At 45.0% G+C, this 26,359-nt stretch overlaps 1 protein-coding gene across 1 annotated transcript in view; it reads left to right on the top strand.

Annotated features, from left to right (window-relative positions):
- Positions 1-26,359, top strand: part of LOC120046000 (serine/threonine-protein kinase WNK4-like) — a 107,984-nt gene that overhangs the window by 43,061 nt on the left and 38,564 nt on the right. The window contains exons 2-6 of the mRNA XM_038990915.1: positions 5,201-5,373; positions 5,668-5,888; positions 6,149-6,306; positions 21,502-21,590; positions 23,068-23,287. Of these exons, the coding sequence (XP_038846843.1) occupies positions 5,201-5,373; positions 5,668-5,888; positions 6,149-6,306; positions 21,502-21,590; positions 23,068-23,287 (861 nt within the window). The remainder of the gene's footprint in view (positions 1-5,200; positions 5,374-5,667; positions 5,889-6,148; positions 6,307-21,501; positions 21,591-23,067; positions 23,288-26,359) is intronic.

The following is a 26,359-nucleotide window of genomic DNA, read 5'->3' as shown; positions in this document are numbered from 1 at the left end:
AATTCATTTAATTTCTAGCACAGGTTTCATTAAAGAACAATCCAAAATTGCTCAGTAATTGAACAATAGGTCTTTATTGGAAACCGGTTTTGGATGAGTCAACATAATAATAATAATCAGTCCCTAATCAGACACACGTTACAGAGCCTCTTTGGAGGCTAGCAGAAAATGTTATGCTTACTCTTGCAGGCTTTAGTTCAGGAATGCCTGAATAAGACATTGGCTATTCCAGGAACACTTCTGAAGTTGCCAAAATCTCTTTATTCTGTATTTGAATGTGTTGTGCTTGTCATGTGGTACAGTGAGTGAGCTCTCTCGTAAACTCAGTGGTTTAGGGAGCTGTCAAGGTTTCCAGGGCAGGCTGGTTGACCATGAGGCTAAATGCACGTACACACCACAGTGAGCTGTACTGTAGAGGACCTTCAAGTTAAACAGGTCAGTCAGGTTGTCAGTCAGGTCAATCAGACCGTCAGTCAGGTCGTCAGTCAGGTCAGTCAGGTCAGTCAGACCGTCAGTCAGGTCGTCAGTCAGACAGTCAGTCAGGTTGTCAGTCAGGTCGTCAGTTAGGTTGTCTGTCAGGTCGTCAGTCAGGTCGTCAGGTCAGTCAGGTTGTCAGTCAGGTCGTCAGTCTGGTCGGCAGTCAGGTCAGTCAGACCGTCAGTCAGACCGTCAGTCAGGTCGTCAGACCATCAGTCAGGTCGTCAGTCAGGTCAGTCAGACCATCTGTCAGACCTTCAGTCAGACCGTCAGTCAGGTTGTCAGTCAGGTCAGTCAGACCGTCAGTCAGGTTGTCAGTAAGGTCGTCAGTCAGGTCAGTCAGGTCGTCAGTCAGGTTGTCAGTCAGGTTGTCAATCAACAGGAGACATGGCCCTCTGCTCTCCACTAGGGTTATGATTAAACACACGTGTCCTAACACACAAACACACATACACACAAACGAATGCGCATGTACCCAGATTTTCTGCAGCTGCAACTCAATGACAGTCTTTACCATGCAGTGGGTGTCATCTGTATGAAAACAGAGGCAGTAGAAGCACCCAATCAGAGAGTTTACCTTCAAGGACACTGAAGCTCATTCTCCCATCAATACTGTAATCCTAACATACGAGTCCTAGAATGTATCGTCTGTAGTCGCATCATACTCCTGTCTCTGTTACACTAATTCTCCACATACAGTATACATACAAACTCCTTGGTCAAAAGTTATTTTATTCTTATTTAATTAGTGTTTTGTAGTTGATGGACGTTCGGGCTCCCCTCATATATCTTGCTTTCTGAGATAGTCCAGATCCTGAGACAGGCCCTCCCATGCTTGATAGGGCTTGAAGTCCCAAATGGTACCCTATTCCCTAGTGCACTACATTTGACCAGGGAATTTCCAAAACTAGTGCACTATAAAGGGAATAGGGTGCAGGGCCTGGTAACGTGAGTGTCAGCCGCCTTCTCTAAAGGGGAGGAAGGTATCGTGGTCAGGTAATTGTAAACATAAACATACCCTCCAAGTTTTTCCCAGAACCGCCTGAATGTAGGATTCATGGTTGCAGAAGCCTAGAGGTCTCTCCAGAGTTTTCTCCAGCTAGGCACCCACTGCAGCCTCCTGGCAGCTTTACTCAGAGACCAGAGACTGAATCAAGCCGTTCATACCTCCCTCTGCACAAAAATGTATTTGTTCACCCACCTACTGTGACCCACCTACCCACTGTGATTATACTGTGACTCACCTACCCACTGTGATTATACTGTGACCCACCTACCCACTGTGATTATACTGTGACCCACCTACCCACTGTGATTATACTGTGACCCACCTACCCACTGTGATTATACTGTGACCCACCTACCCACTGTGATTATACTGTGACCCACCTACCCACTGTGATTATACTGTGACCAACCTACCCACTGTGATTATACTGTGACTCACCTACCCACTGTGATTATACTGTGACCCACCTACCCACTGTGATTATACTGTGACCCACCTACCCACTGTGATTATACTGTGACCAACCTACCCACTGTGATTATACTGTGACTCACCTACCCACTGTGATTATACTGTGACCCACCTACCCACTGTGATTATACTGTGACCAACCTACCCATTGTGATTATACTGTGACCCACCTACCCACTGTGATTATACTGTGACCCACCTACCCACTGTGATTATACTGTGACCAACCTACCCACTGTGATTATACTGTGACCCACCTACCCACTGTGATTATACTGTGACCCACCTACCCACTGTGATTATACTGTGACCCACCTACCCACTGTGATTATACTGTGACCCACCTACCCACTGTGATTATACTGTGACCAACCTACCCACTGTGATTATACTGTGACCCACCTACCCACTGTGATTATACTGTGACCCACCTACCCACTGTGATTATACTGTGACCCACCTACCCACTGTGATTATACTGTGACCCACCTACCCACTGTGATTATACTGTGACCCACCTACCCACTGTGATTATACTGTGACCCACCTACCCACTGTGATTATACTGTGACCCACCTACCCACTGTGATTATACTGTGACCCACCTACCCACTGTGATTATACTGTGACCCACCTACCCACTGTGATTATACTGTGACCCACCTACCCACTGTGATTATACTGTGACCCACCTACCCACTGTGATTATACTGTGACCCACCTACCCACTGTGATTATACTGTGACCCACCTACCCACTGTGATTATACTGTGACCAACCTACCCACTGTGACTATACTGTGACCCACCTACCCACTGTGATTATACTGTGACCCACCTACCCACTGTGATTATACTGTGACCAACCTACCCACTGTGATTATACTGTGACCAACCTACCCACTGTGATTATACTGTGACCCACCTACCCACTGTGATTATACTGTGACCAACCTACCCACTGTGATTATACTGTGACCCACCTACCCACTGTGATTATACTGTGACCCACCTACCCACTGTGATTATACTGTGACCCACCTACCCACTGTGATTATACTGTGACCAACCTACCCACTGTGATTATACTGTGACCCACCTACCCACTGTGATTATACTGTGACCAACCTACCCACTGTGATTATACTGTGACCAACCTACCCACTGTGATTATACTGTGACCCACCTACCCACTGTGATTATACTGTGACCCACCTACCCACTGTGATTATACTGTGACCCACCTACCCACTGTGATTATACTGTGACCAACCTACCCACTGTGATTATACTGTGACCCACCTACCCACTGTGATTATACTGTGACCAACCTACCCACTGTGATTATACTGTGACCCACCTACCCACTGTGATTATACTGTGACCAACCTACCCACTGTGATTATACTGTGACCCACCTACCCACTGTGATTATACTGTGACCCACCTACCCACTGTGATTATACTGTGACCCACCTACCCACTGTGATTATACTGTGACCAACCTACCCACTGTGATTATACTGTGACCAACCTACCCACTGTGATTATACTGTGACCAACCTACCCACTGTGATTATACTGTGACCCACCTACCCACTGTGATTATACTGTGACCCACCTACCCACTGTGATTATACTGTGACCCACCTACCCACTGTGATTATACTGTGACCCACCTACCCACTGTGATTATACTGTGACCAACCTACCCACTGTGATTATACTGTGACCCACCTACCCACTGTGATTATACTGTGACCCACCTACCCACTGTGATTATACTGTGACCCACCTACCCACTGTGATTATACTGTGACCAACCTACCCATTGTGATTATACTGTGACCCACCTACCCACTGTGATTATACTGTGACCCACCTACCCACTGTGATTATACTGTGACCCACCTACCCACTGTGATTATACTGTGACCAACCTACCCACTGTGATTATACTGTGACCAACCTACCCACTGTGATTATACTGTGACCCACCTACCCACTGTGATTATACTGTGACCCACCTACCCACTGTGATTATACTGTGACCCACCTACCCACTGTGATTATACTGTGACCCACCTACCCACTGTGATTATACTGTGACCCACCTACCCACTGTGATTATACTGTGACCCACCTACCCACTGTGATTATACTGTGACCAACCTACCCACTGTGATTATACTGTGACCCACCTACCCACTGTGATTATACTGTGACCCACCTACCCACTGTGATTATACTGTGACCAACCTACCCACTGTGATTATACTGTGACTCACCTACCCACTGTGATTATACTGTGACCCACCTACCCACTGTGATTATACTGTGACCCACCTACCCACTGTGATTATACTGTGACCAACCTACCCACTGTGATTATACTGTGACCCACCTACCCACTGTGATTATACTGTGACCAACCTACCCACTGTGATTATACTGTGACCAACCTACCCACTGTGATTATACTGTGACCCACCTACCCACTGTGATTATACTGTGACCCACCTACCCACTGTGATTATACTGTGACCCACCTACCCACTGTGATTATACTGTGACCAACCTACCCACTGTGATTATACTGTGACCAACCTACCCACTGTGATTATACTGTGACCAACCTACCCACTGTGATTATACTGTGACCAACCTACCCACTGTGATTATACTGTGACCCACCTACCCACTGTGATTATACTGTGACCCACCTACCCACTGTGATTATACTGTGACCCACCTACCCACTGTGATTATACTGTGACCCACCTACCCACTGTGATTATACTGTGACCAACCTACCCACTGTGATTATACTGTGTTTGGTTACATTTCTCACAGCTATCGGAAACCTCCTCTCCAAATGTCTAGAAGTCACAGTTCAAGTTTTAAGAAAAATATGATTATGTAACACTGGAATGTGGTTCTCAAGATGGACAACCAACCTGTGGTTTTTCACACAAAAAAACAAATTAGTACAGTAAAACATCTCCGTCAGTGGTTCTGTCTGTTCTCTCCCTGTAGGACACACATTTTCATATTTTTCACACATCTTGATAAGCTTATTCATTCTGTATTGTGTGATAATAAACAATAGTCATAAAGTCAGGCCTGAGGGGTGGGGGGGTGTTCCCTGGCAATATGCTCTGCCCATAGAAATGGAATTCTAGAATGGTTCTAACTGTGTCGTATGTAATAATTCTAGAATATATCTATGTTGTGCTCCGTGCAGACGCGTAAGCTGACCAAGTTAGAGCGGCAGAGGTTCAGTGAGGAGGTGGAGATGCTGAAGGGTCTGCAGCACCCTAACATCGTTCGCTTCTACGACTCCTGGAAGGACAACTCCAAGGTCCTCAAGTGCATCCTGCTGGTAACCGAGCTCATGACCTCAGGCACCCTCAAAACGTGAGTTTTCACTTCCTGCCCCAACCTGGCCTCAATCATCGTTGTAGTAGAGGAGACTGTTGTGCCTGTTTTGTCCCATTTGTTTTATATCCTCTAAAAATTCCTCCTAACAAATTCATACCATTTCAATATTTTCTATATTATTTTATATAGATTATAGAATCTTGATAGAAAACAAGGATGGATAAAAATAGTTTTCTATCTGAACTTCTGACAGTCCTCTCTGGTTTGGAATGTACTGGTCTGGCCTGTACTCTTTTGGTAATGCATCCTGATAACATGTGTTTACTGCAGGTACCTGAAGAGGTTCAAGGAGATGAAGCTGAAGCTGCTGCAGCGTTGGAGTCGGCAGATCCTGAAGGGGCTCCACTTCCTCCATACCCGCACCCCTCCCATTATCCACAGGGACCTCAAGTGTGACAACATCTTCATCACCGGCCCCACCGGCTCCGTCAAGATAGGAGACCTGGGCCTGGCCACACTCAAAAGTGCCTCCTTTGCTAAAAGTGTCATTGGTGAGTGTATAAGAGTTTATTAACTAGCTGCAGTAATCTATTTTTATGGATTAATTTCATGTTTTGGGTTTTTCTAGTTTAGGGCCTTTGAGTGCTCTAACTATATAATCATTATTAGATCACTGTGCCACAGATTACAACCCTATGAGGCATGTCCTGTGTAATCAAATGTCTCTTTCCTAGAGAAGATGTGTGTGTGTGTGTACACCTGTGTGTGTGTGTGTGTGTGTGTCTTCTTGTGACTCTCTCCTCTCCTCCAGGTACCCCAGAGTTCATGGCTCCAGAGATGTACGAGGAGAAGTATGATGAAGCTGTGGATGTCTATGCCTTTGGGATGTGTATCCTGGAGATGGCCACCTCAGAGTACCCCTACTCCGAGTGTCAGAACGCAGCACAGATCTACCGCAAAGTCACCAGCGTGAGTGTAAATATATATGCCATTAGGCAGACCCTTTTATCCAAAGCAACTTTGGCATATACTCTCCGAAAAAGGATTCCAAAAGGGTTCTTCAGGTGTCCCCATAGGGATATCTGATTTTAAGTACCTTGGCATCATACTTGATTCCAACCTCTCTTTTAAAAAGCATGTGAAAAAGGTAATTCAAATAACCAAATTCAACCTAGCTAATTTCCGATTTATACGAAATTGTTTGACTACAGAGGTAGCAAAACTGTACTTCAAATCTATGATACTCCCCCACTTAACATACTGCTTGACTAGTTGGGCCCAAGCTTGCTGTACAACAGTAAGACCTATTCAGTCTGTCTACAAACAGGCTCTCAAAGTGCTTGATAGGAAGCCCAATAGCCATCATCACTGTCACATCCTCAGAAAGCATGAGCTCCTGAGTTGGGAAAATCTTGTGCAATACACCGATGCATGTCTTGTATTCAAGATCCTAAATGGCTTGGCTCCCCCTCCACTCAGTACTTTTGTTAAACAGAAAACCCAAACATATGGCAGCAGATCTACAAGGTCTGCCATGAGAGGTGACTGTATAGTTCCCCTAAGGAAAAGCACCTTTAGTAAATCCGCTTTCTCTGTGAGAGCTTCCCATGTCTGGAATACACTGCCATCAGACACACATAACTGCACCACACATCACACTTTCACAAAATGCTTGAAGACATGGCTAAAGGTCAATCAGATTTGTGAACATGGTCCCTAGCTGTGTGTTGCCGCTTTCCATGTCTGTTGTCTGTAACTTGTGAGGTGTGGAAACACTTCGTTGCTTTTATGAATTTTGTCTTACTGCTTTTTGTTCTATGTTGCTCTGTCTGTATGCTACGTCTTGCTTGTCCTATGTTGCTATGTCTGTATGCTATGTCTTGTTCTATGTTGCTATTGTCTATATTGTAATTGTTTTTAATAACCTGCCCAGGGACTGCGGTTGAAAATTAGCCGGCTGGCTAAAACCGGCACTTTTACTGAAACGTTGATTAATGTGCACTGTCCCTGTAAAAATAAACTCAAACTCAAACTCAACTCAAACTCAAACCCTTTTTGGTTCCAGGTAGAACCAATCCTTTTTTTCCCTAAGAGTGTACATGTTGGTATGGGTGGCCCCAGGGGGACTCAAACTCAAAACCCTGGTGTTGCAAATGCCGTGCTCTTACAATCCTGCAACACAGGACCAAGGTCCTACATAGACTGGGACTCTCCTCTCTCCATGCAGGGTTAGTCAATAACGTAATTGTGCACACCTGTTCACTCTCTTCCTCTTGCACCATGGAAGAGAGAAAATAACTATATGAATGTCCTAGATGTCTGGAGGAAGGGAAAAGTCTACACGGGTTTCCTTGGGATGTCCCAACTTTGATGTCACCCCATTGAAGTTGATATTTAAAAGGTAAGGTAAGGGTTAGGTAAGGGTTGGGGTTAACGTTAATGTAAGGACGTCCCAAGGATTCTGGATTGCACTAACCCTGGAAGAAGTCTTGATGTTAGACTCCACTCTCCAGATGGAACTGAGGTGGCCATCTCCAGGATACACATCCCTAAGGCCACAGCTGCATCATCCTTCTCCTCATACACCAATTTAGGAAAGCACCATTTTTTTAATGTTTTATTTATTTAAAGCTGTGTGCATTACCATGTTGTAGCCTTACCACCATCTCTATTCTCATCTGCAATTTTGACTCATAATATATGATATTTAACTCAGTGATTCTGAGCTCGTTCTACGCTTATACCTTTCCAAAGATCTGACTGGATGCTCACACTCAACATCAGCTTTATTAGAAGATTCCATTTCCTACAGACTATGATTACATGGTGCTAGTTACCAGGGAGACAGATGGCATGATGCTAGTTACCAGGGAGACCGATGGCATGATGCTAGTTACCAGGGAGACAGATGGCATGATGCTGGTTACTAGGGAGACAGATGACATGGTGCTGGTTACCAGGGAGACAGATTACATGGTGCTGGTTACCAGGGAGACAGATGACATGGTGCTGGTTGCCAGGGAGACAGATGACATGGTGCTGGTTACCAGGGAGACAGATGACATGGTGCTGGTTGCCAGGGAGACAGATGACATGGTGCTGGTTACCAGCAAGACAGATGGCATGGTGCTGGTTACCAGGGAGACAGATTACATGGTGCTGGTTACCATGGTGAGAGAGATTACCTTTTCAGAGCAGCTCATAATAAAGACCTTTCTAATTGACTCTGATTCCAACATATTATCAGTCATTTAATAGCAGATGAAACATACAATAGTACTTAAAGACCTTTCCCTTCCACCAGAGAGATGCAGCTCAGGGTGCCTTCAGAAAGCAGTCACACCCCTTTACTTTTTCTACATTTTGTTCTGTTACAGCCTGAATTTAAAATGGATTAAATTGAGATGTTGTGTCACTGATCTATACATAATAATAAAATATTAAAAATAAATAGGACATGAAAAGCTGTAATGTCTTGAGTCAATAAGTATTCAACCCCTTTGTTAAGGGATGCCTAAATACGTTCAGGATTAAACATGTGCTTAACAAATCACATAAGTTGCATTCTGTGTTCAATAATAGTGTTCAACATGATTTTTTCAGAGATGACTACCCCATCTCTGTACCCCACACATACAGATAATTATAAGGTCTCTCAATCGAGTTGTGAATTTCAAGCACAGATTCAACCACAAAGACCAGGGATGTTTTTCAATGCCTCGTAAAGAAGGGCACTGATTGGTAGATGTGAGCATGGTGAAGCTATTTATTAAGCTTTAAAACAGTTAGAGCTCAAAGGTTGTGATTTGAAAAAACTGAGGATGGATCAACAACATTATAGTTACTCCACAAAACTCTGTCATTAAGGCTAGTAAAAAGAAGGAAGCCTGTACAGAATAAAAATATTCCAAAACATGCATCCTGTTTAAGGCACTATACTGCAAAAAATGAACTCTTTGTCCTGAATACAAAGTGTTTTGTTTGGGGCAAATCCAACACATCACTGAGTACCACTCTTCATATTTTCAAGCATGGCGGTAACTGCACCATATTATGGGTATGCTTGTCATCGGCAAGGACTAGAGAGTTTATGATAAGAAATGGAATACAGCTAAGCACAGGTAAAATCCCAATGAAAAACCTGGTTCAGTCTTCTTTCCAACATTTGAGTCATTTAGCAGACACTCTTTTCAGAACAACCTACAGTTAGTGCATTCATTTTAAGATAGCTAGGTTGGACAACCACATATCACAGTAAGTACAATTTTCCTCAATAAAGTAGCTATCATCAAAGTCAGAGCTAGAAAGGGGTGGAAGTATTAGTTCACCACAGGCATTCATTCTCCTTGTTTCTGGGTGGGAGGGGGACATGCTGTGGGATTATTGAATATACTCTGAAGAGGTAGGGTTTCAGATGAAGATGGGCAGGGACTCTGCTGTCCTAGCTTCTGGGGGAAGTTGGTTCCACCATTGGGGTGCCAGGACAGAGAAAAGCTTGGACTGTGCTGAGCGGGAGCTGCCCTCCCTTAGGGGTGGGAGGGCCAAGAGACCAGAGGTGGCTCGGGTTGGGGTGTAGGGTTTGAGCATAGCCTTTAGGTAGGGAGGGGTAGTGTCTCGTGCTGCTTTGTAGGCAAGTACCAGGGTCTTGTAGTGGATGCAAGCTTCGACTGGAAGCCAGTGGATTGTGTGCGGAGGAGCGGGGTGACATGGGAGAACTTGGGAAGGCTGAACACCAGGTGGGCTGCAGCATTCTGGATAAGTTTTAGGGGTTTGATGCCAAAAGCGGGGAGGCCAGCCAACAGCGAGTTGCAGTAGTCCAGAAGGAAGATGGATTAGGACCAACACAGCTTCGTGTGTGAGGTAGGGTCGTACTCTACTGATGTTGTAGAGCATAAACCTGCAGGAGCGAGTCACAGCTTTGATGTTTGCAGAGAATGACAGGGTGTTGTCCAGGGTCACGTAAAGGTTCTTCGCGCTTTGGGAGGGGGACACTGGAGTTGTCAACTGTGATAATGATGTCTTTGAGCAGGTAGTCCTTTCCCGGGAGGAAGAGCAGCTCCGTCTTGTTGAGGTTGAGCTGGTGGACCGACATCCAAGCTCAGATATCTGCCAGAGACGCAGAGATGCATGTCGCCACCTGGGTGTCAGGGGGGAAAGTAGTTGAGTGTCATCTGCAAAGCAATGATAGGAGAGATCATGTAAGGATATGACGGAGCCAAGTGACTTTGTGTATAGACAGTAGAGGAGAGGGCCAAGAACTGAGCCCTGGGGGACACCAGTTGTGAGAATACATGAACAGCACATATCCTCTTATGGTCAATATGAAAGTTCTGCGAGAGATAGTGATAGAGTTTGTCAGAGACAGCACGCTCAAGTGTTTTGGAAAGAAAATAAAGAGGGGATACTGGTCTTTAGTTTAATATCAGAGGAGTAGAGAGTTGGTTTCTTGAGAAGGGGAGTGATTCGGGCCATTTTGAAGTCAGGGGGGCGCAGCCAGTGGTCAGGGATGTGTTGATGAGGGAAGTGAGGAATGGGAGAAGGTCTCCAGAGATGGTCTGGAGAAGGGAGGAGGGAATGGGGTCAAGCAGGAAGGTTGTCGGGCGGCCAGACCTCACTAATCGCACGATTTGATCTGGAGAGAGAGGGGAGAATGTGGTCAAGTTATAGGGTAGTTCTGTGTGAGTGGGACCAGTGGACTCAATAGGCTGAGTGAATGAGGAGTGGATGTCCTCAACCTTCTTTTCAAAGTGGTTCACAAAGTCTTCCGGAGCGAGGGACGGGGTGGAGGATTTAGGAGGGAGGAGAAGGTGGAAAAGAGTTTCCTAGGGTTAGAGTCAGAAGCTTGAAATGTAGAGTGATAGAAAGTGGCTTTGGCAGTAGATACAGAGGAAGAGAAGGTAGAGAGGAGGGAGTGGAAAGATGATAGGTCCTTCAGAAGTTTAGTTTTACTCCATTTTCACTCAGCTGCCAGCAGCCTTGTTCTGTAAGCTCGCAATGAGTCACTCAGCCAAGGAGCAGGAGGGGAGGGCCGAGCTGGCCGAGAAGAAAGGGGTTAGTGCGAGTCATAGGATGTGGAAAGAGAGGAGAGTAGTGTTGAAGAGGCAGAATCAGGATACAGGAGGGAGAAGGATTTAGCAGAAGGGAAAGAGTAGTGGGAGAGAGAGACAAGATTGTGATGGTGCATGCCCATCTGAGTGGTTAGGGTTGGAGGAAAGGGAGAGAAAAGCAAACAAAGTAGTGATCAGAGACCTGGAGGGGGTTGCAGTGAGATTAGTAGGCAAACAGCCTCTAGTAAAGATGCCTGCCTTGATAGTGGGAGGGGACTGGGAAAGGGTAAGGTCAAGAGAGACAAGGAGGGGAAAGAGAGAGTTGGAAATAAATTAATTGAAGGCAAGCATCGGGAGGGTGAAGTCGCCAAGTACGTATAGCAGTGAGCCATTATCAGGAAATTAGCTTATCAAGGTTCAAGCTCATTGAGGAACTCTAAGGGAACCTAGTGGGCAATATATGACAACAATGTTAAGCTTGAGTGTACAAGTGACAGCATGAAATCCACTTAGGTGAAATGAGTAGCCCTGTGCCCTAACCGCGACGACCAATGTTCTTGGACTATGAGAAAACGTATTCAGATGGAGAGAGCAGCAGTGTTCTCTGGGGTGATCCATGTCTCTGTCAGGGCCAAAAAGTCAAGGGACTGAAGGGCAGCATGGGCAGAGATGAATTTGGCGTTCTTGAATGCAGGTCGGCAGTTCCAAATGCTGCCACGGAGCAGGAATTCCACATGGGTTGTGCGCGCAGGGTATACGCTCCCCACCCCCCGCCAAGTGTCTGTAAAGCCTACAGAGAGAGAAGCGAACAGGTATCGAAAACACACACATAGTTGACAATGCTACAAAAGAGCAAACTGAGATCTGAAAATAATTATGTAAAATACTCAAGTGAACGAGTGATGTGGAGCTTTACTCTCATCCCTTCCTCGAACAGCTCGACAGAACAACTCAACAGAACCGTCTCTGTTTTGGCGACGGTCTTAGTTTTGTAACACGATTGCCACCGCTGAGAAAACAGGGGAGACTAAAGTACTAATTGTTGAAGTTGAAGAGCACACCTCCTGGTACTAATTGCTGATTGCCTAGGAGAGGAGAAACCACTCCCCCGTCAATACAGCCACTGTTTACGAAAACAACAGTCACAAATTGCCTTGCCCCTTAATCTTGGTTGATGTGTCAACAATGCAAGTTAATAGCAGTCAGCAGTTCACACACCAAGTAGGCTACTGGGAAGACAGTTAGCAGCAAGACGTATTAGACAACAACAGAAGACAAAAGTTGTATTTATCACTGCTGGAGATATCAGGAGTCCTCTAGCTATATAATGAAGTACTGGGAGACAAATTAACCTTTCAGAAGGACAATAACCTAAAACACAAGGACAAATCTACACAGGAGTTGCTTACCAAAATGACATTAAATGTCCCTGAGAGGTCTACTTACAGTTTTGACTTAAATCTACTTGAAAATCTATTGCAAAACTTGAAAATGTCTTTCTTGCAATGATCAACAACCAACTTGACAGAACTTGAATAATTTAAGAAATAATAATGGGTGAATGTTGTACAAGAGACTTACCCAACAAGAGTCACATCTGTAATCGCTGCAAAAGGTGTTTCTAACATGTATTGACTCAAGATATATTATTGTTTTTTTTTCCATAATTTTTGAATAATGTTAGAATTTGTCTTCCACTTTGACATTACAGACTATTTTGTGTAGATCGTTAAAAAAATACAATTAAATCCATTTAAATCCCACTTTGTAACACAACAAATGTGGAAAATGTCAAGGGGTGTCAATACTTTCTTAAGGCACTGTATGTAGGTCATCGGGAAAGAGTTCAGTTTAAAGCCAAGTCCGTGATTACATTTCCACCTGATTGCTGGATCAAAGTCCGTGGCTATGTCCCTAAGAGCACCATATAGTGCATTTGGAAAATATTCTGAACCCTTTATCTTTTTCCAAAATAAAGCAAAGCAGTGTGACACAAACAACAACACAGAGTTACACTTGGAATAAACAAACATACAGGCAATAATACAATAGAAAGAGTCTATATACAGTGGGTGCAAATGAGGTAAGAAAAGGGAGACAAGGCAATAAATAGGCCATAGTGGCGAAATAATTACAATGTAGCAATTAAACACTGGAATGATAGATGTGCAGAAGATGAGTGTGCAAGTAGAGATACTGGGGTGCAAAGGAGAAGAATAAATAACAGTATGGGGATGAGGTAGTTGGATGAACTATTTACAGATGGGCTATGTACAGGTGCAGTGATCTGTGAGCTGCTCTGACAGCTGGTGCTTAAAGTTAGTGAGGGAGATATGAGTCTCCAGCTTCAGTGATTTTTGCAGTTCGTTCCAGTCAATGGCAGCAGAGAACTGGAAGGAAAGGCGGCCAAAGAGGACTTGGCTTTGGGGGTGAGATATACCTGCTGGAGCACGTGCTACGGGTGGGTGCTGCTATGGTGACCAGTGAGCTGAGATAAGGCGGGGCTTTACCTAGCAAAGACTTATAGATGACCTGGAGCCAGTTGGTTTGGCGACAAATATGAAGCGAGGGCCAGCCAACGAGAGCATACATGTCGCAGTGGTGGGTAGTATATGGGGCTTTGGTGACAAAATGGATGGTACTGTGATAGACTGCATGCAATTTGCTGAGTGGAGTGTTGGAGGCTATTTTGTAAATGACATCGCCGAAGTCGAGGATCGGTACGATAGTCAGTTTTACGAGGGTATGTTTGGCAGCATGAGTGAAGGATGCTTTGTTGCGAAGTAGGAAGCCAATTCTAGATTTCATTTTGGATTGGAGATGCTTAATGTGAGTCTGGAAGGAGAGTTTACAGTCTAGAGAGACACCTAGGTATTTGTAGTTGTCCACATATTCTAAGTCAGAACCGTCCAGAGTAGTGATGCTAGGCGGGCTGGCAGATGCGGGCAGCGATCGGTTGAAGAGCATGCATTTAATTTTACTTGCATTTAAGAGCAGTTAGAGGCCACGGAAGGAGAGTTGTATTGCATTGAAGCTCGTCTGGAGGTTAGTTAACAAAGTGTCCAAAGAGGGGCCAGAAGCATACAGAATGGTGTCGTCTGCATAGAGGTGGATCAGAGAATCACCAGCAGCAAGAGCGACATCATTGGTGTATACAGAGAAAAGAGTCGGCCCAGTCAGGCCAGGTCAATTAATACATTTGCACAGTATTGTCTCTTATCGATGGCGGTTACGATATCGTTTAGGACCTTGAGCGTGGCTGAGGTGCACCCATGACCAGCTCGGAAACCAGATTGCATAGCGGAGAAGGTACGGTGGGATTTGAAATTGTCGGCGATCTGTTTGTTAACTTGGCTTTCGAAGACCTTAGAAAGGCAGGGTAGGATAGATATAGGTCTGTAGCAGTTTGGGTCTAGAGTGTCTCCCCCTTTGAAGAGGGGGATGACCGCGGCAGCTTTCCAATCTTTGGGGATCTCAGACGGTACGAAGGAAGGGTTGAACAGGCAAGTAATAGGGGTTGCAATAATTTCGGCGGATCATTTTAGAAAGAAAGAGAGTGTCCAGATTGTCTAGCCTGGCTGATTTGTAGGGGTCCAGATTTTGCAGCTCTTTCAGAACATCAGCTATCTGGATTTTGGTGAAGGAGAAATGGGGGAGGCTTGGGCAAGTAGCTGCGGGGGCTGTTGACCGGGGTATGGGTAGCCAGGTGGAAAGCATGGCCAGCCGTAGAAAAATGCTTATCGAAATTCTCAATTATCGTGGATTTATTGGTGGTGACAGTGTTTCTGAGCCTCAGTGCAGTGGACAGCTGGGAGGAGGTGCTCTTATTCTCCATGGACTTTACAGTGTCCCAGAACTTTTTGGAGTTTTAGGCTTCAAGATGCAAATTTCTGTTTGAAAAAGATATCCTTTGCTTTCCTAACTGCCTGTGTATATTGGTTCCTAACTTCCCTGAAAAGTTGCATATCGTGGGGGCTATTGGATGCTAATGCAGTACGCCACAGGATGTTTTTGTGTTGGTCAAGGGCAGTCAGGTCTGGAGTGAACCAAGGGCTATATCTGTTCCTGGGTCTACATTTTTTGAACGGGGCATGCTTATTTAAGATGGTGAGGAAAGCACGTTTAAAGAATATCCAGGCATCCTCGACTGACGAAATGAGGTCAATATCCTTCCAGGATACCCGGGCCAGGTCGATTAGAAAGGCCTGCTCGCTGAAGTGTTTTAGGGAGCATTTGACAGTGATGAGGTGTGGTCGTTTGACCTAAGACCCATTACGGATGCAGGCAATGAGGCAGTGATCGCTGAGATCCTGGTTGAAGACAGCAGAGGTGTATTTGGGTGGCAGGTTGGTTAGGATGATATCTATGAGGGTGCCAGTGTTTACGGATTTGGGGCTGTACCTGGTATGTTCATTGATAATTTGTGTGAGATTGAGGGCATCAAGCTTAGATTGTAGGATGGTGGATGGTGTTCAGCATATCCCAGTTTAAGTCACCTAACAGCACGAGCTCTGAAGATAGATGGGGGGGCAATCAATTCACATATGGTGTCCAGGGCATAGCTGGGGGCAGAGGTGGTCTATAGCAAGCGGCAACGGTGAGAGACTTGTTTCTGGAAAGGTGGATTTTTTTAAGTAGAAAGCTCAAATTGTTTGGGCACAGACCTGGATAGTAAGACAGAACTCTGCAGGCTATCTCTGCAGTAGATTGCAACTCCGCCCCCTTTGGCAGTTCTGTCTTGTCGGAAAATGTTATAGTTAGGAATGGAAATTTCAGGGTTTTTGGTGGCCTTCCTTAGCCAGGATCAGACACGGCTAGGACATCCGGGTTGGTAGAGTGTGCTAAAGCAGTGAATAAAACAAACTTCTAATGTTAACATGCATGAAACCAAGGCTTTTACAGTTACAGAAGTCAACAAATGAGAGCGCCTGGGGAATGGGAGTGGAGCTAGGCACTGCAGGGCCTGGATTAACCTCTACATCACCAGAGGAACAGAGGAGGAGTAGGATAAGGGTACGGCTAAAGGCTATAAGAACTAGTCGTCTAGTACGTTCAGAACAGAGAGTAAAAGGAGCGGGTTCCTTGGCACGGTAGAATAGATTCAAGGAATAATGTACAGTACAGACAAAGGTATGGTAGGATGTGAATACAGTGGAGGTAAACCTATGCTTTGAGTGATGCTGAGAGAGATATTGTCTCTAGAAACATAATTTAAACCAGGTGAGGTCACTGCACGTGTGGGAGGTGGAACTAAAGGGTTAGCTAAGGCTTGTTGAGCAGGGCTAGAGGCTCTACAGTGAAATAAGGCAATAATCACTAACCAAAACAGCAATGGACAAGGCATATTGACATTAGGGAGAAGCATGTGTAGCTGAGTGATCATAGGGGTCCAGTGAGTTGCTCGGCGGGCTGGAGACACGGCGATTCAGACAGCTAGCGGGCCAGGGATGGCAAGCTAGCAGAAGGGCCTTTGAGGGACGTCGCGATGGAAGAAGTCTGTTGTAGCCCCCGCATGCTGTTATGTCGACAGTCCAGTCGTGATGGATCAGCAGGGCTCCGTGTGGTAAAAGGGTCCAGGCCAATTGGCAAAATAGGTATAGTGACCAAAGAGTTTGTCCGATGGGCCTCTTCAGCTAACAGTCCGATATGCTCTAGACAGCTAGCGGGCAGCGGCTAGCAGGCTAGCAGATGGGCTTTCAGGGGACGTTGCAACGGAGGAGCCAGTTGAAAAAACCCCTCGGGTAGATTACGTCGGTAGTCCAGTCATGATGGATTGGCGGGGCTCCGCGTCGGCAGTAAAAGGGGTCCAGGCAAATTGGCAAAATAGGTATTGTAGCCCAAGGAGTGGCTGATAGACCTCTTCGGCTAGCCGGGAGATGGGCCTAGCAAAGGCTAGCTCCAGGCTAATTGGTTCTTGCTTCGGGACAGAGATGTTAGCCAGGAGTGGCCACTCGGATAGCAGCTAGCTAGCTGCGATGATCCAGGAGAAAAGGTTCAGAGCTTGCGGTAGGAAACCTGAGATATGGAGAAAAATACGTCCGATTTGATCTGGTTTGAGTCGCGCTGTGGCAAAATAGGTATTGTAGCCCAAGGAGTGGCTGACTGGCAAGAGTTGTCCGGGCTGAAGGTTAGCTGATGACCGCTAGTAGCTAGTTAGCTGGCTAGCTTCTGTTGGGGGTTCCGGTTCAAAAGAAAGAAAGAAAGTAGCAGATCCATACCACATTGGGTGAGGCAGATTGCTGGAGAGTATGTTGAAGTTGAGGTAAAGAAAAATATATTTTTGAAATATATGCGAAGAAAAAAGGTATAAAAGATATATACACGGGACAAGACAAAGACGTCTGACTGCTACGCCATCTTGAAATAAGTAATTTACATAAGTAATCAGACCGTTTGCTATGATACTCAAAATTGAGCTCCGGTACACCTTGTTTCCATTGATCATCCTTGAGATGTTTCTAGAAATTGATTGGAGTCCACCTGTGGTAAATGATTGGACATGATTTGGAAAGGCACACACCTATCTATATAAGGTCCCACAGTTGACAGTGTATGTCAGAGCAAAACCCAAGCCATGACGTCGAAGGAATTGTCCGTAGAGCTCCGAGACATAATTGTGTTGAGGTACAGATCTGGGAAAGTGTACCAAAACATTTATGCAGCATTGAATTGGGGGAGAAGGGTCTTGGTCAGGGAGGTGACCAAGAACCCGATGGTCACTCTGACAGAGCTCCAGAGTTCCTCTGTGGAGATGGGAGAACCATCCAGAAGGCCAACCATCTCTGCAGCACTCTCCAATCAGGCCTTTATTGTAGAGTGGCCAGATGAAAGCCACTCCTCAGTAAAAGGCACATGACAGCCCGCTTGGACTCTCAGACAATGAGAAACAAGATGCTCTGGTCTGATGAAACGAAGACCGAATGCTTTGGCCTGAATGCCAAGCGTCACGCCTGGAGGAAACCTGGCACCATCCCTACGGTTTAGCGTGGTGGTGGCAGCATCATGCTGTGGGGATGTTTTTCAGCAGCAGGGACTCAGAGACTAGTCAGGATTGAGAGAAAGATGAACAGAGCGAAGTACAGAAAGATCCTTGATGAAAACCTGCTCCAGAGTGCTCAGGACCTCAGACTGGGGCGAAGGTTCACCTTCCAACAGGACAACAACCCTAAGCACACAGCCAAGACAATGCAGGAGCGGCTTGTCCTTGAGTGGCCCAGCCAGAGCCCGGACCTGAACCCGATCGAACATCTCTGGAGAGACCTGAAAATAGCTGTGCAGTGACACTCCTCATCCAACCTGACAGAGCTTGAGAGGATCTGCAGAGAAGAATGAGAGAAACTCCCCAAATGCAGGTGTGCCAAGCTTGTATCGTCATACCCAAGAAGACTCGAGGCTGTAATCGCTGCCAAAGGTGCTTCAACAAAGTGCTGAGTAAAGTGTCTGAAAACATATGTAAATATAATAACAGTTTTCATTTTAATACATTTGCAAACATTTCTAAAAAACAGTTTTTGCTTTGTCAGTATGGGGTATTGTGTGTAGATTGATGAGGGATAAAAAAAAAAAAATCAATTTTAGAATAAGACTGTAACGTTACAAAATGTAGAAAAAGTCAAGTTGTCTGAATACTTTCCGAATGCACTGTATCATCTGAGGGTGCCATTTTGGCCGCATCCTGTTTCTTAAAACATTAATTCGAAGTAAGTAACTCGCTGAAATTGCAAACTTCTCCCTGACAGAGGCGTTTACCGCTCAGAGTGTAAGGACCGACGCCGGGGATAAGAGGTAGACACGGGGAGTTGAACATTTAATGAGGAACAGACAGGTAACAGGACAGGAACAGCTTCAGCACACGGGTTAACAAGGACATATGACAATCATTGCAGAAGCAGGAAACAGAGCGGGGAACCAGACAGATATAGGGAAGGTAATGACAGAGGTGATTGAGTCCAATAATCGCTGATGCGTGTGACAGGGGGAAGGCAGGTGTGTGTAATGATGATGGCAAGAGTGCGCAATGCTGGGGAGCCTGGCGCCCTCGAGTGCCAGGGGGGAAGAGCGGGAGCAGGCGTGAAACAGAGAGGGAGTCAGTAATGAAGGGACCCTCCACATTGAGAGCTGTGTTCTTGGGCTTTGGGCTTGAGCATACAGGGTGGTGACGCCACAGTGGGTGGGTTTGGGCAGGTGATGGTAGAATGATGTGTTTTGAAAATGACGTCTGCCTTCTGCACAAATGTCGTCTCTCTCTCTCTTTCTAAGTGCAGGTTACTGTAGGCGTCGCTGATCGGTCGCCACTCACCATCCATAAAGTCAATGTTCCATAAACAACTAAAAGGACCTACTCAGGGGAGTCTGGGGCAATTACTTGGCAGATTACCACTGCTAGTCTGAACACGTTTTTTAATATAATGTCACGTTTTAACATAATAAACTGTTCAATTCACAAGCAGAGATATTATGTCCACTGTGCAAGTATAGAGTGCATTATAACAGAGTCAGATCGAAAGATAATACTCAATTGGTTTGCTTGCTTGTTCCATTGTTAAATAGATAAGCCATAGGGTTAGGGCCAATTGAAGAGCATTGTCCTTTGTGTTCCTTACTTGTTATCAAGTATTTGGAAGAGTTGAAGGGATGTGGAAAAAGAGTCCTTTACAATCACAATGATCTCCAGATTATAGTGAAATTCAGAGCATTGGCGTTATGTAACACACTGTCACGCTGTTCCAATGTAATAACTGTGTTACAGCAGCTGATGCATTTACACAGAGAACCCATTGACATGTTGTTCCTACTTCAAGGTGTGAAATGAGAATATCACACCCTTAGATACACTCCATTCCTGCCATCCATAGTCTCACAGTTCGATTCTCTGTCTCAGAATAAATAGGTTATCAAGGAAAACATAGGCCGGTGTCTGGCCCTTGGCAAATATTAAACGCAGAAGCCAAACATGACGAGTCAACATTGTTGCACAATTACAACAATGTAAACCAGTTAACCAACCAACCAACTAAACAACCTTTATTTACCAAACAGTTTTATTTTAATGTCTGAATAAACATGGGGTAAGTTCAGGACAGCTGTGATGTTCACGTTAGCTGTTTAAAACATGTGGTGATTTGTTCTGTTCTATTATCAGAGATTGAAACAGTTGCAAACCCATAATGCACTGCTCACCGAGTTGCACCGGCGTGGGTGATGAGAAAGGTCTGCATTCTTTCTGGAGCCATGCTGTCCTTTAAACGACAACACTAACACGAACAAATAGACAGTCTCTTTGGTCTGTCCTTTAAATGGCAACACTAACATGAACAAATAGACAGTCTCTTTGGTCTGTCCTTTAAATGGCAACACTAACATGAACAAATAGACAGTCTCTTTGGTCTGTCCTTTAAACGGCAACACTAACATGAACAAATAGACAGTCTCTTTGGTCTGTCCTTTAAATGGCAACACTAACATGAACAAATAGACAGTCTCTTTGGTCTGTCCTTTAAACGACAACACTAACACGAACAAATAGACAGTCTCTTTGGTCTGTCCTTTAAATGGCAACACTAACATGAACAAATAGACAGTCTCTTTGGTCTGTCCTTTAAACGGCAACACTAACATGAACAGATAGACAGTCTCTTTGGTCTGTCCTTTAAACGGCAACACTAACATGAACAAATAGACAGTCTCTTTGGTCTGTCCTTTAAATGGCAACACTAACATGAACAAATAGACAGTCTCTTTGGTCTGTCCTTTAAACGGCAACACTAACATGAACAAATAGACAGTCTCTTTGGTCTGTCCTTTAAATGGCAACACTAACATGAACAAATAGACAGTCTCTTTGGTCTGTCCTTTAAACGGCAACACTAACATGAACAGATAGACAGTCTCTTTGGTCTTTTCTGTTTCCATGGTGATTTAATCAGACACATCAAATAAGAAAACGTTTCCATCCGATCTTCGTCAGGCCATGGTACCAGAGTTGGGGACATTCCTTTTTTCTTTGTATTCGTACATTTCCCTGTGGTACTACTATGCTCTCTTAGGTTACCATTGCCTTCCATTTTGAACCAAGCATGTAAATAAGCAATGCTAACCAGAATACTTCTCCTTACAGGGGATGAAGCCAGACAGTTTCTACAAAGTCAAGGTCCCAGAGCTCAAAGAGATCATCGAAGGATGTATCCGGATGGACAAAGATGAAAGGTATTTGGCTTCTCATAATATTCTTACATTACATAAAACATATGAGATATTACACATAGGGTGAAATGAACATTCCAGTAAATGATATATCAAATCCTTTGGCGTTTAATTAAGGTGTCCAATTAAAATGAGTTGATTGAATTGAATAGCTACAGTTGAAGTTGGAAGATTACATACACCTTAGCCAAATACATTTAAACTCAGTTTTTCACAATTCCTGACATTTAATCCTAGTAAAAATTCCCTGTCTTAGGTCAGTTGGGATCACCACTTTATTTTAAGAATGTGAAATGTCAGAATAGTAGTAGAGAGAATGATTTATTTCAGCTTTAATTTCTTTCATCACATTTCTAGTGGGTCAGAAGTTTACATACACTCAATTAGTATTTGGTAGCATTGCCTTTAAATTCTTTAAGTTGGGTCAAACGTTTCGGGTAGCCTTCCACAAGCTTCCCACCTCTAAGTTGGGTGAATTTTGGCTCATTCATCCTGACAGAGCTGGTGTTACTGAGTCAGGTTTGTTGGCCTCCTTGCTCGCACACACTTCTTCAGTTCTGCCCACACATTTTCTATAGGATTGAGATCAGGGTTTTGTGATGGCCACTCCAATATCTTGACTTTGTTGTCCTTAAGCCATTTTGCCACAACTTTAGAAGTATGCTTGGGGTCAATGTCCATTTGGAAGATCCATTTGCGACCAAGCTTTTAACTTCCTGACTGATGTCTTGAGATGTTGCTTCAATATATCCACATCATTTCCCTTCCTTATGATGCCGTTTATTTTGTGAAGTGCTCCTGCAGCAAAGCACCCCTACAACATGATGCTGCCATCCCCGTGCTTCACGATTGGGATGGTGTTCTTCGGCTTGCAAGCCTCCCTTTATCCTCCAAACATAACGATGGTCATTATGGCCAAACAGTTCTATTTTTGTTTCATCAGACCACAGGACATTTCTCCAAAAAGTATGATCTTTGTCCCCATGTGCAGTTACAAACCATAGTCTGGCTTTTTCTATGGCGGTTTTGGAGCTGTGGCTTCTTCCTTGCTGAGCAGCCTTTCAGGTTATGTCGATATATGACTCGTTTTACTGTGGATATAGATACTTTTGTACCTGTTTCCTCCAGGATCTTCACCAGGTCCTTTGCTGTTGTTCTGGGATTGATTTGCACTTTGTGCACCAAAGTACGTTCATCTCTAGGAGACAGAACGTGTCTCCTTCCTGAGCGGTATGACGGCTGTGTGGTCCCATGGTGTTTATACTTGCGTACTATTGTTTGTACAGATGCACATGGTACCTTCAGGCATTTGGAAATTGTTTGAAAAATTACTTGTGTCATGCACAAAGTAGATGTCCTAACCAACTTGCCAAAACTATAGTTTGTGAACAAGAAATTTGTGGAGTGGTTGAAAAACGAGTTTTAATGACTCCAACCTAAGTGTATGTAAACTTCTGACTATATGATTCCTTTACCTCAGGTACACCATCCAGGACCTGCTGGAGCACACATTCTTCCAGGAGAACAACGGCGTCCATGTTGAGTTGGCTGAGGAGGACGACACGGTGAAGTCAGGCCTGAAGCTGTGGCTCCGCATGGACGACACCAAGACACTCCACGGGAAGTACAAGGACAACAACGCCATTGAGTTCCTGTTTGAACTCTACAAGGATGTGCCAGAGGAGGTGGCGCAGGAGATGGTGAGCAGCTCACATTTCAAGTTGCAGGTTTATTTGCCATACTGTATGTAAAATCTTACTCAGAGCAGAGCTCTCAGCAGAGATGAAAACAGTACGAAAGCCATGAAATGGTCATGTTGAGATTTGTATAAGTTTCGATTGGTATACTGTATCCACTCCCTTTGGTACTACTCATGTGGTAACAACTGTTGCTGTAATAGGCTGTGTGAGAGAGACATATGGCCTACCCCTGAGGCTGGGTATCTTTCCATAACACTTGTCTTGACCTTTGCACTTGCCTAGCATCATGTCCTCTTTAATCTTCATGTCCTCTAGTTGTAGCATTAATGATAAGAAGGGTTTCCTGTTGTGGCTCTCAAGCTAAGGACCAGTGGAGACAGCTAGGTGTAATACTATATATATTATGCAGGTAGGTAGTAGACTCAGCTTACACATTGTTGGAGTGTCACTGTTGCACCAGGTGAAAACACAGCCATTCTTATTTTTAGAGTCAAACAAAATACAGTGTCTCTGGATACGTAAGTGTGTATATATATATATATATATATATATATATATATATACACTACCATTCAAAGGTTTGGGGTCACTTAGAAATGTCCTTGTTTTTGAAAGAAAAGCAAATTTTTTGTCCATTAAAATAACATCAAATTTATCATAAATACAGTGTAGACATTGTTAATGTTGTAAATGACTATTGTAGCTGGAAACGGCAGATTTTTAATGGAATATCTACATAGATGTACAGAGGCCCATTATCAGCAACCATCACTCCTGTGTTCCAATGGCACGTGGTGTTAGCTAATCCAAGTTGATCATTTTAAAAGGCTAATTGATCATTAGAAAACCCTTTTGCAATTATGTTAGCACAACTGAAAACTATTGTCCTGATTAAAGAAGCAATAAAACGGGCCTTCTTTAGACTAGTTGGGTATCTGGAGCATCAGCATTTGTGGGTTCGATTATAGGCTCAAAATGTCCAGAAACAAAGCACTTTCTTCTGAAACTCGTCAGTCTATTCTTAATCTGAGAAATGAAGGCTATTCCATGCGAGAAATTGCCAAGAAACTGAAGATCTCGTACAAGCTATGTACTACTCCCTTCACAGAACAGCACAAACTGGCTCTAAAACAAGGACATTTCTAAGTGACCCCAAACTTTTGAACGGTAGTATATAGATATATAAACTCAGCAATAAAAGAAACGTCCTTACACTGTCAACTGCGTTTATTTTCAGCAAATTTAACGTGTAAATATTTGTATGAACATAACAAGATTCAACAACTGAGACATAAACTGAACAAGTTCCACAGACATGTGACTAACATAAATGGAATAATGTATCCCTGAACAAAGGGGGGGTCAAAATCAAAAGTAATAGTCAGTTTCTGGTGTGCCACCAGCTGCATTAAGTACTGCAGTGCATCTCCTCCTCATGGACTGCACCAGATTTGTCAGTTCTTGCTGTGAGATTTTACCCCACTCTTCCACCAAGGCACCTGCAAGTTCCCGGACATTTCTGGGGGGAATGGCCCTGGCCCTAGCCCTCACCCTCCGATCCAACAGGTCCTGACGTGCTCAATGGGATTGAGATCCGGGCTCTTCGCTGGCCATGGCAGAACACTGACATTCCTGTCTTGCAGGAAGTCACGTGTAACGGATGTGAAATGGCTAGCTAGTTAGCGGGTACGCGCTAGTAGCGTTTCAATCAGTTACGTCACTTGCTCTGAAACCTAGATGTAGTGTGCCCCTTGCTCTGCAAGGGCCGTGGCCTTTGTGGAGCGATGGGTAACGATGCTTCGTGGGCGACCGTTGTTGATGTGTGCAGAGGGTCCCTGGTTCGCGCCCGTGTCGGGGCGAGGGGACGGTTTAAAGTTATACTGTTACATTGATGCTGTTGACCCGGATCACTGGTTGCTGCGGAAAAGGAGGAGGTTGAAAGGGGGGTGAGTGTAACGGATGTGAAATGGCTAGCTAGTTAGCGGGTACGCGCTAGTAGCGTTTCAATCAGTTACGTCACTTGCTCTGAAACCTAGATGTAGTGTGCCCCTTGCTCTGCAAGGGCCGCGGCTTTTGTGGAGCGATGGGTAACGATGCTTCGTGGGTGACTGTTGTTGATGTGTGCAGAGGGTCCCTGGTTCGCGCCCGGGTCGGGGCGAGGGGACGGTTTAAAGTTATACTGTTACACACGCACAGGATGAGCAGTATGGCTGGTGGCATTGTCATGCTGAAGGATCATGTCAGGATGAGCCTGCAGGAAGGGTACCACATGAGGGAGGAGGATGCCTTCCCTGTAATGCACAGCGCTGAGATTGCATGCAATGACAACAAGCTGAGTCCGATGATGCTGTGACACACCGCCCCAGACCATGACGGACCCTTCACCTCCAAATCGATCCCGCTCCAGAGTACAGGCCTCGGTGTAACGCTCATTCCTTCGACGATAAACGCGAATCCGGCCATCACCCCTGGTCAGACAAAACTACGACTTGTCAGTGAAGAGCACTTTTTGCCAGCCCTGTCTAGTCCAGCAACCGTGGGTTTGTGCCCATAGGCGACGTTGTTACCGGTGATGTCTGGTGAGGACCTGCCTTACAACAGGCCTACAAGCCTTCAGTCCAGCCTCTCTCAGCCTATTGCGGACAGTCTGAGCACTGATGGATGGATTGTGCGTTCCTGGTGTAACTCAGGCAGTTGTTGTTGCCTGTATCTGTCCCGCAGGTGTGATGTTCGGATGTACCGATCCTGTGCAGGTGTTGTTACACGTGGTCTGCCACTGCGAGAACGATCATCTGTCCGTCCTGTCTCGCTGTAGCTCTGTCTTAGGCGTCTCACAATACGGACATTGCAATTTATTTCCCTGGCCACATCTGCAGTCCTCATGCCTCCTTGCAGCATGCCTAAGGCACGCTCATGCAGATGAGCAGGGACTCTGGGCATCTTTCTTTTGGTGTTTTTCAGAGTCAGTAGAAAGGCCTCTTTAGTGTCCTACGTTTTCATAACTGTGACCTTAATTGTCTAACGTATGTAAGCTGTTAGTGTCTTAACGACCGTTCCACAGGTGCATGTCCA

The sequence above is a fragment of the Salvelinus namaycush genome, chromosome 4 (genome assembly GCF_016432855.1).
Source record: "Salvelinus namaycush isolate Seneca chromosome 4, SaNama_1.0, whole genome shotgun sequence".
NCBI classification, from domain to species: Eukaryota; Metazoa; Chordata; class Actinopteri; order Salmoniformes; family Salmonidae; genus Salvelinus; species Salvelinus namaycush.
Note: the sequence above shows the minus strand (reverse complement) of the source record. Positions and strands in the feature narration are given on the sequence as shown.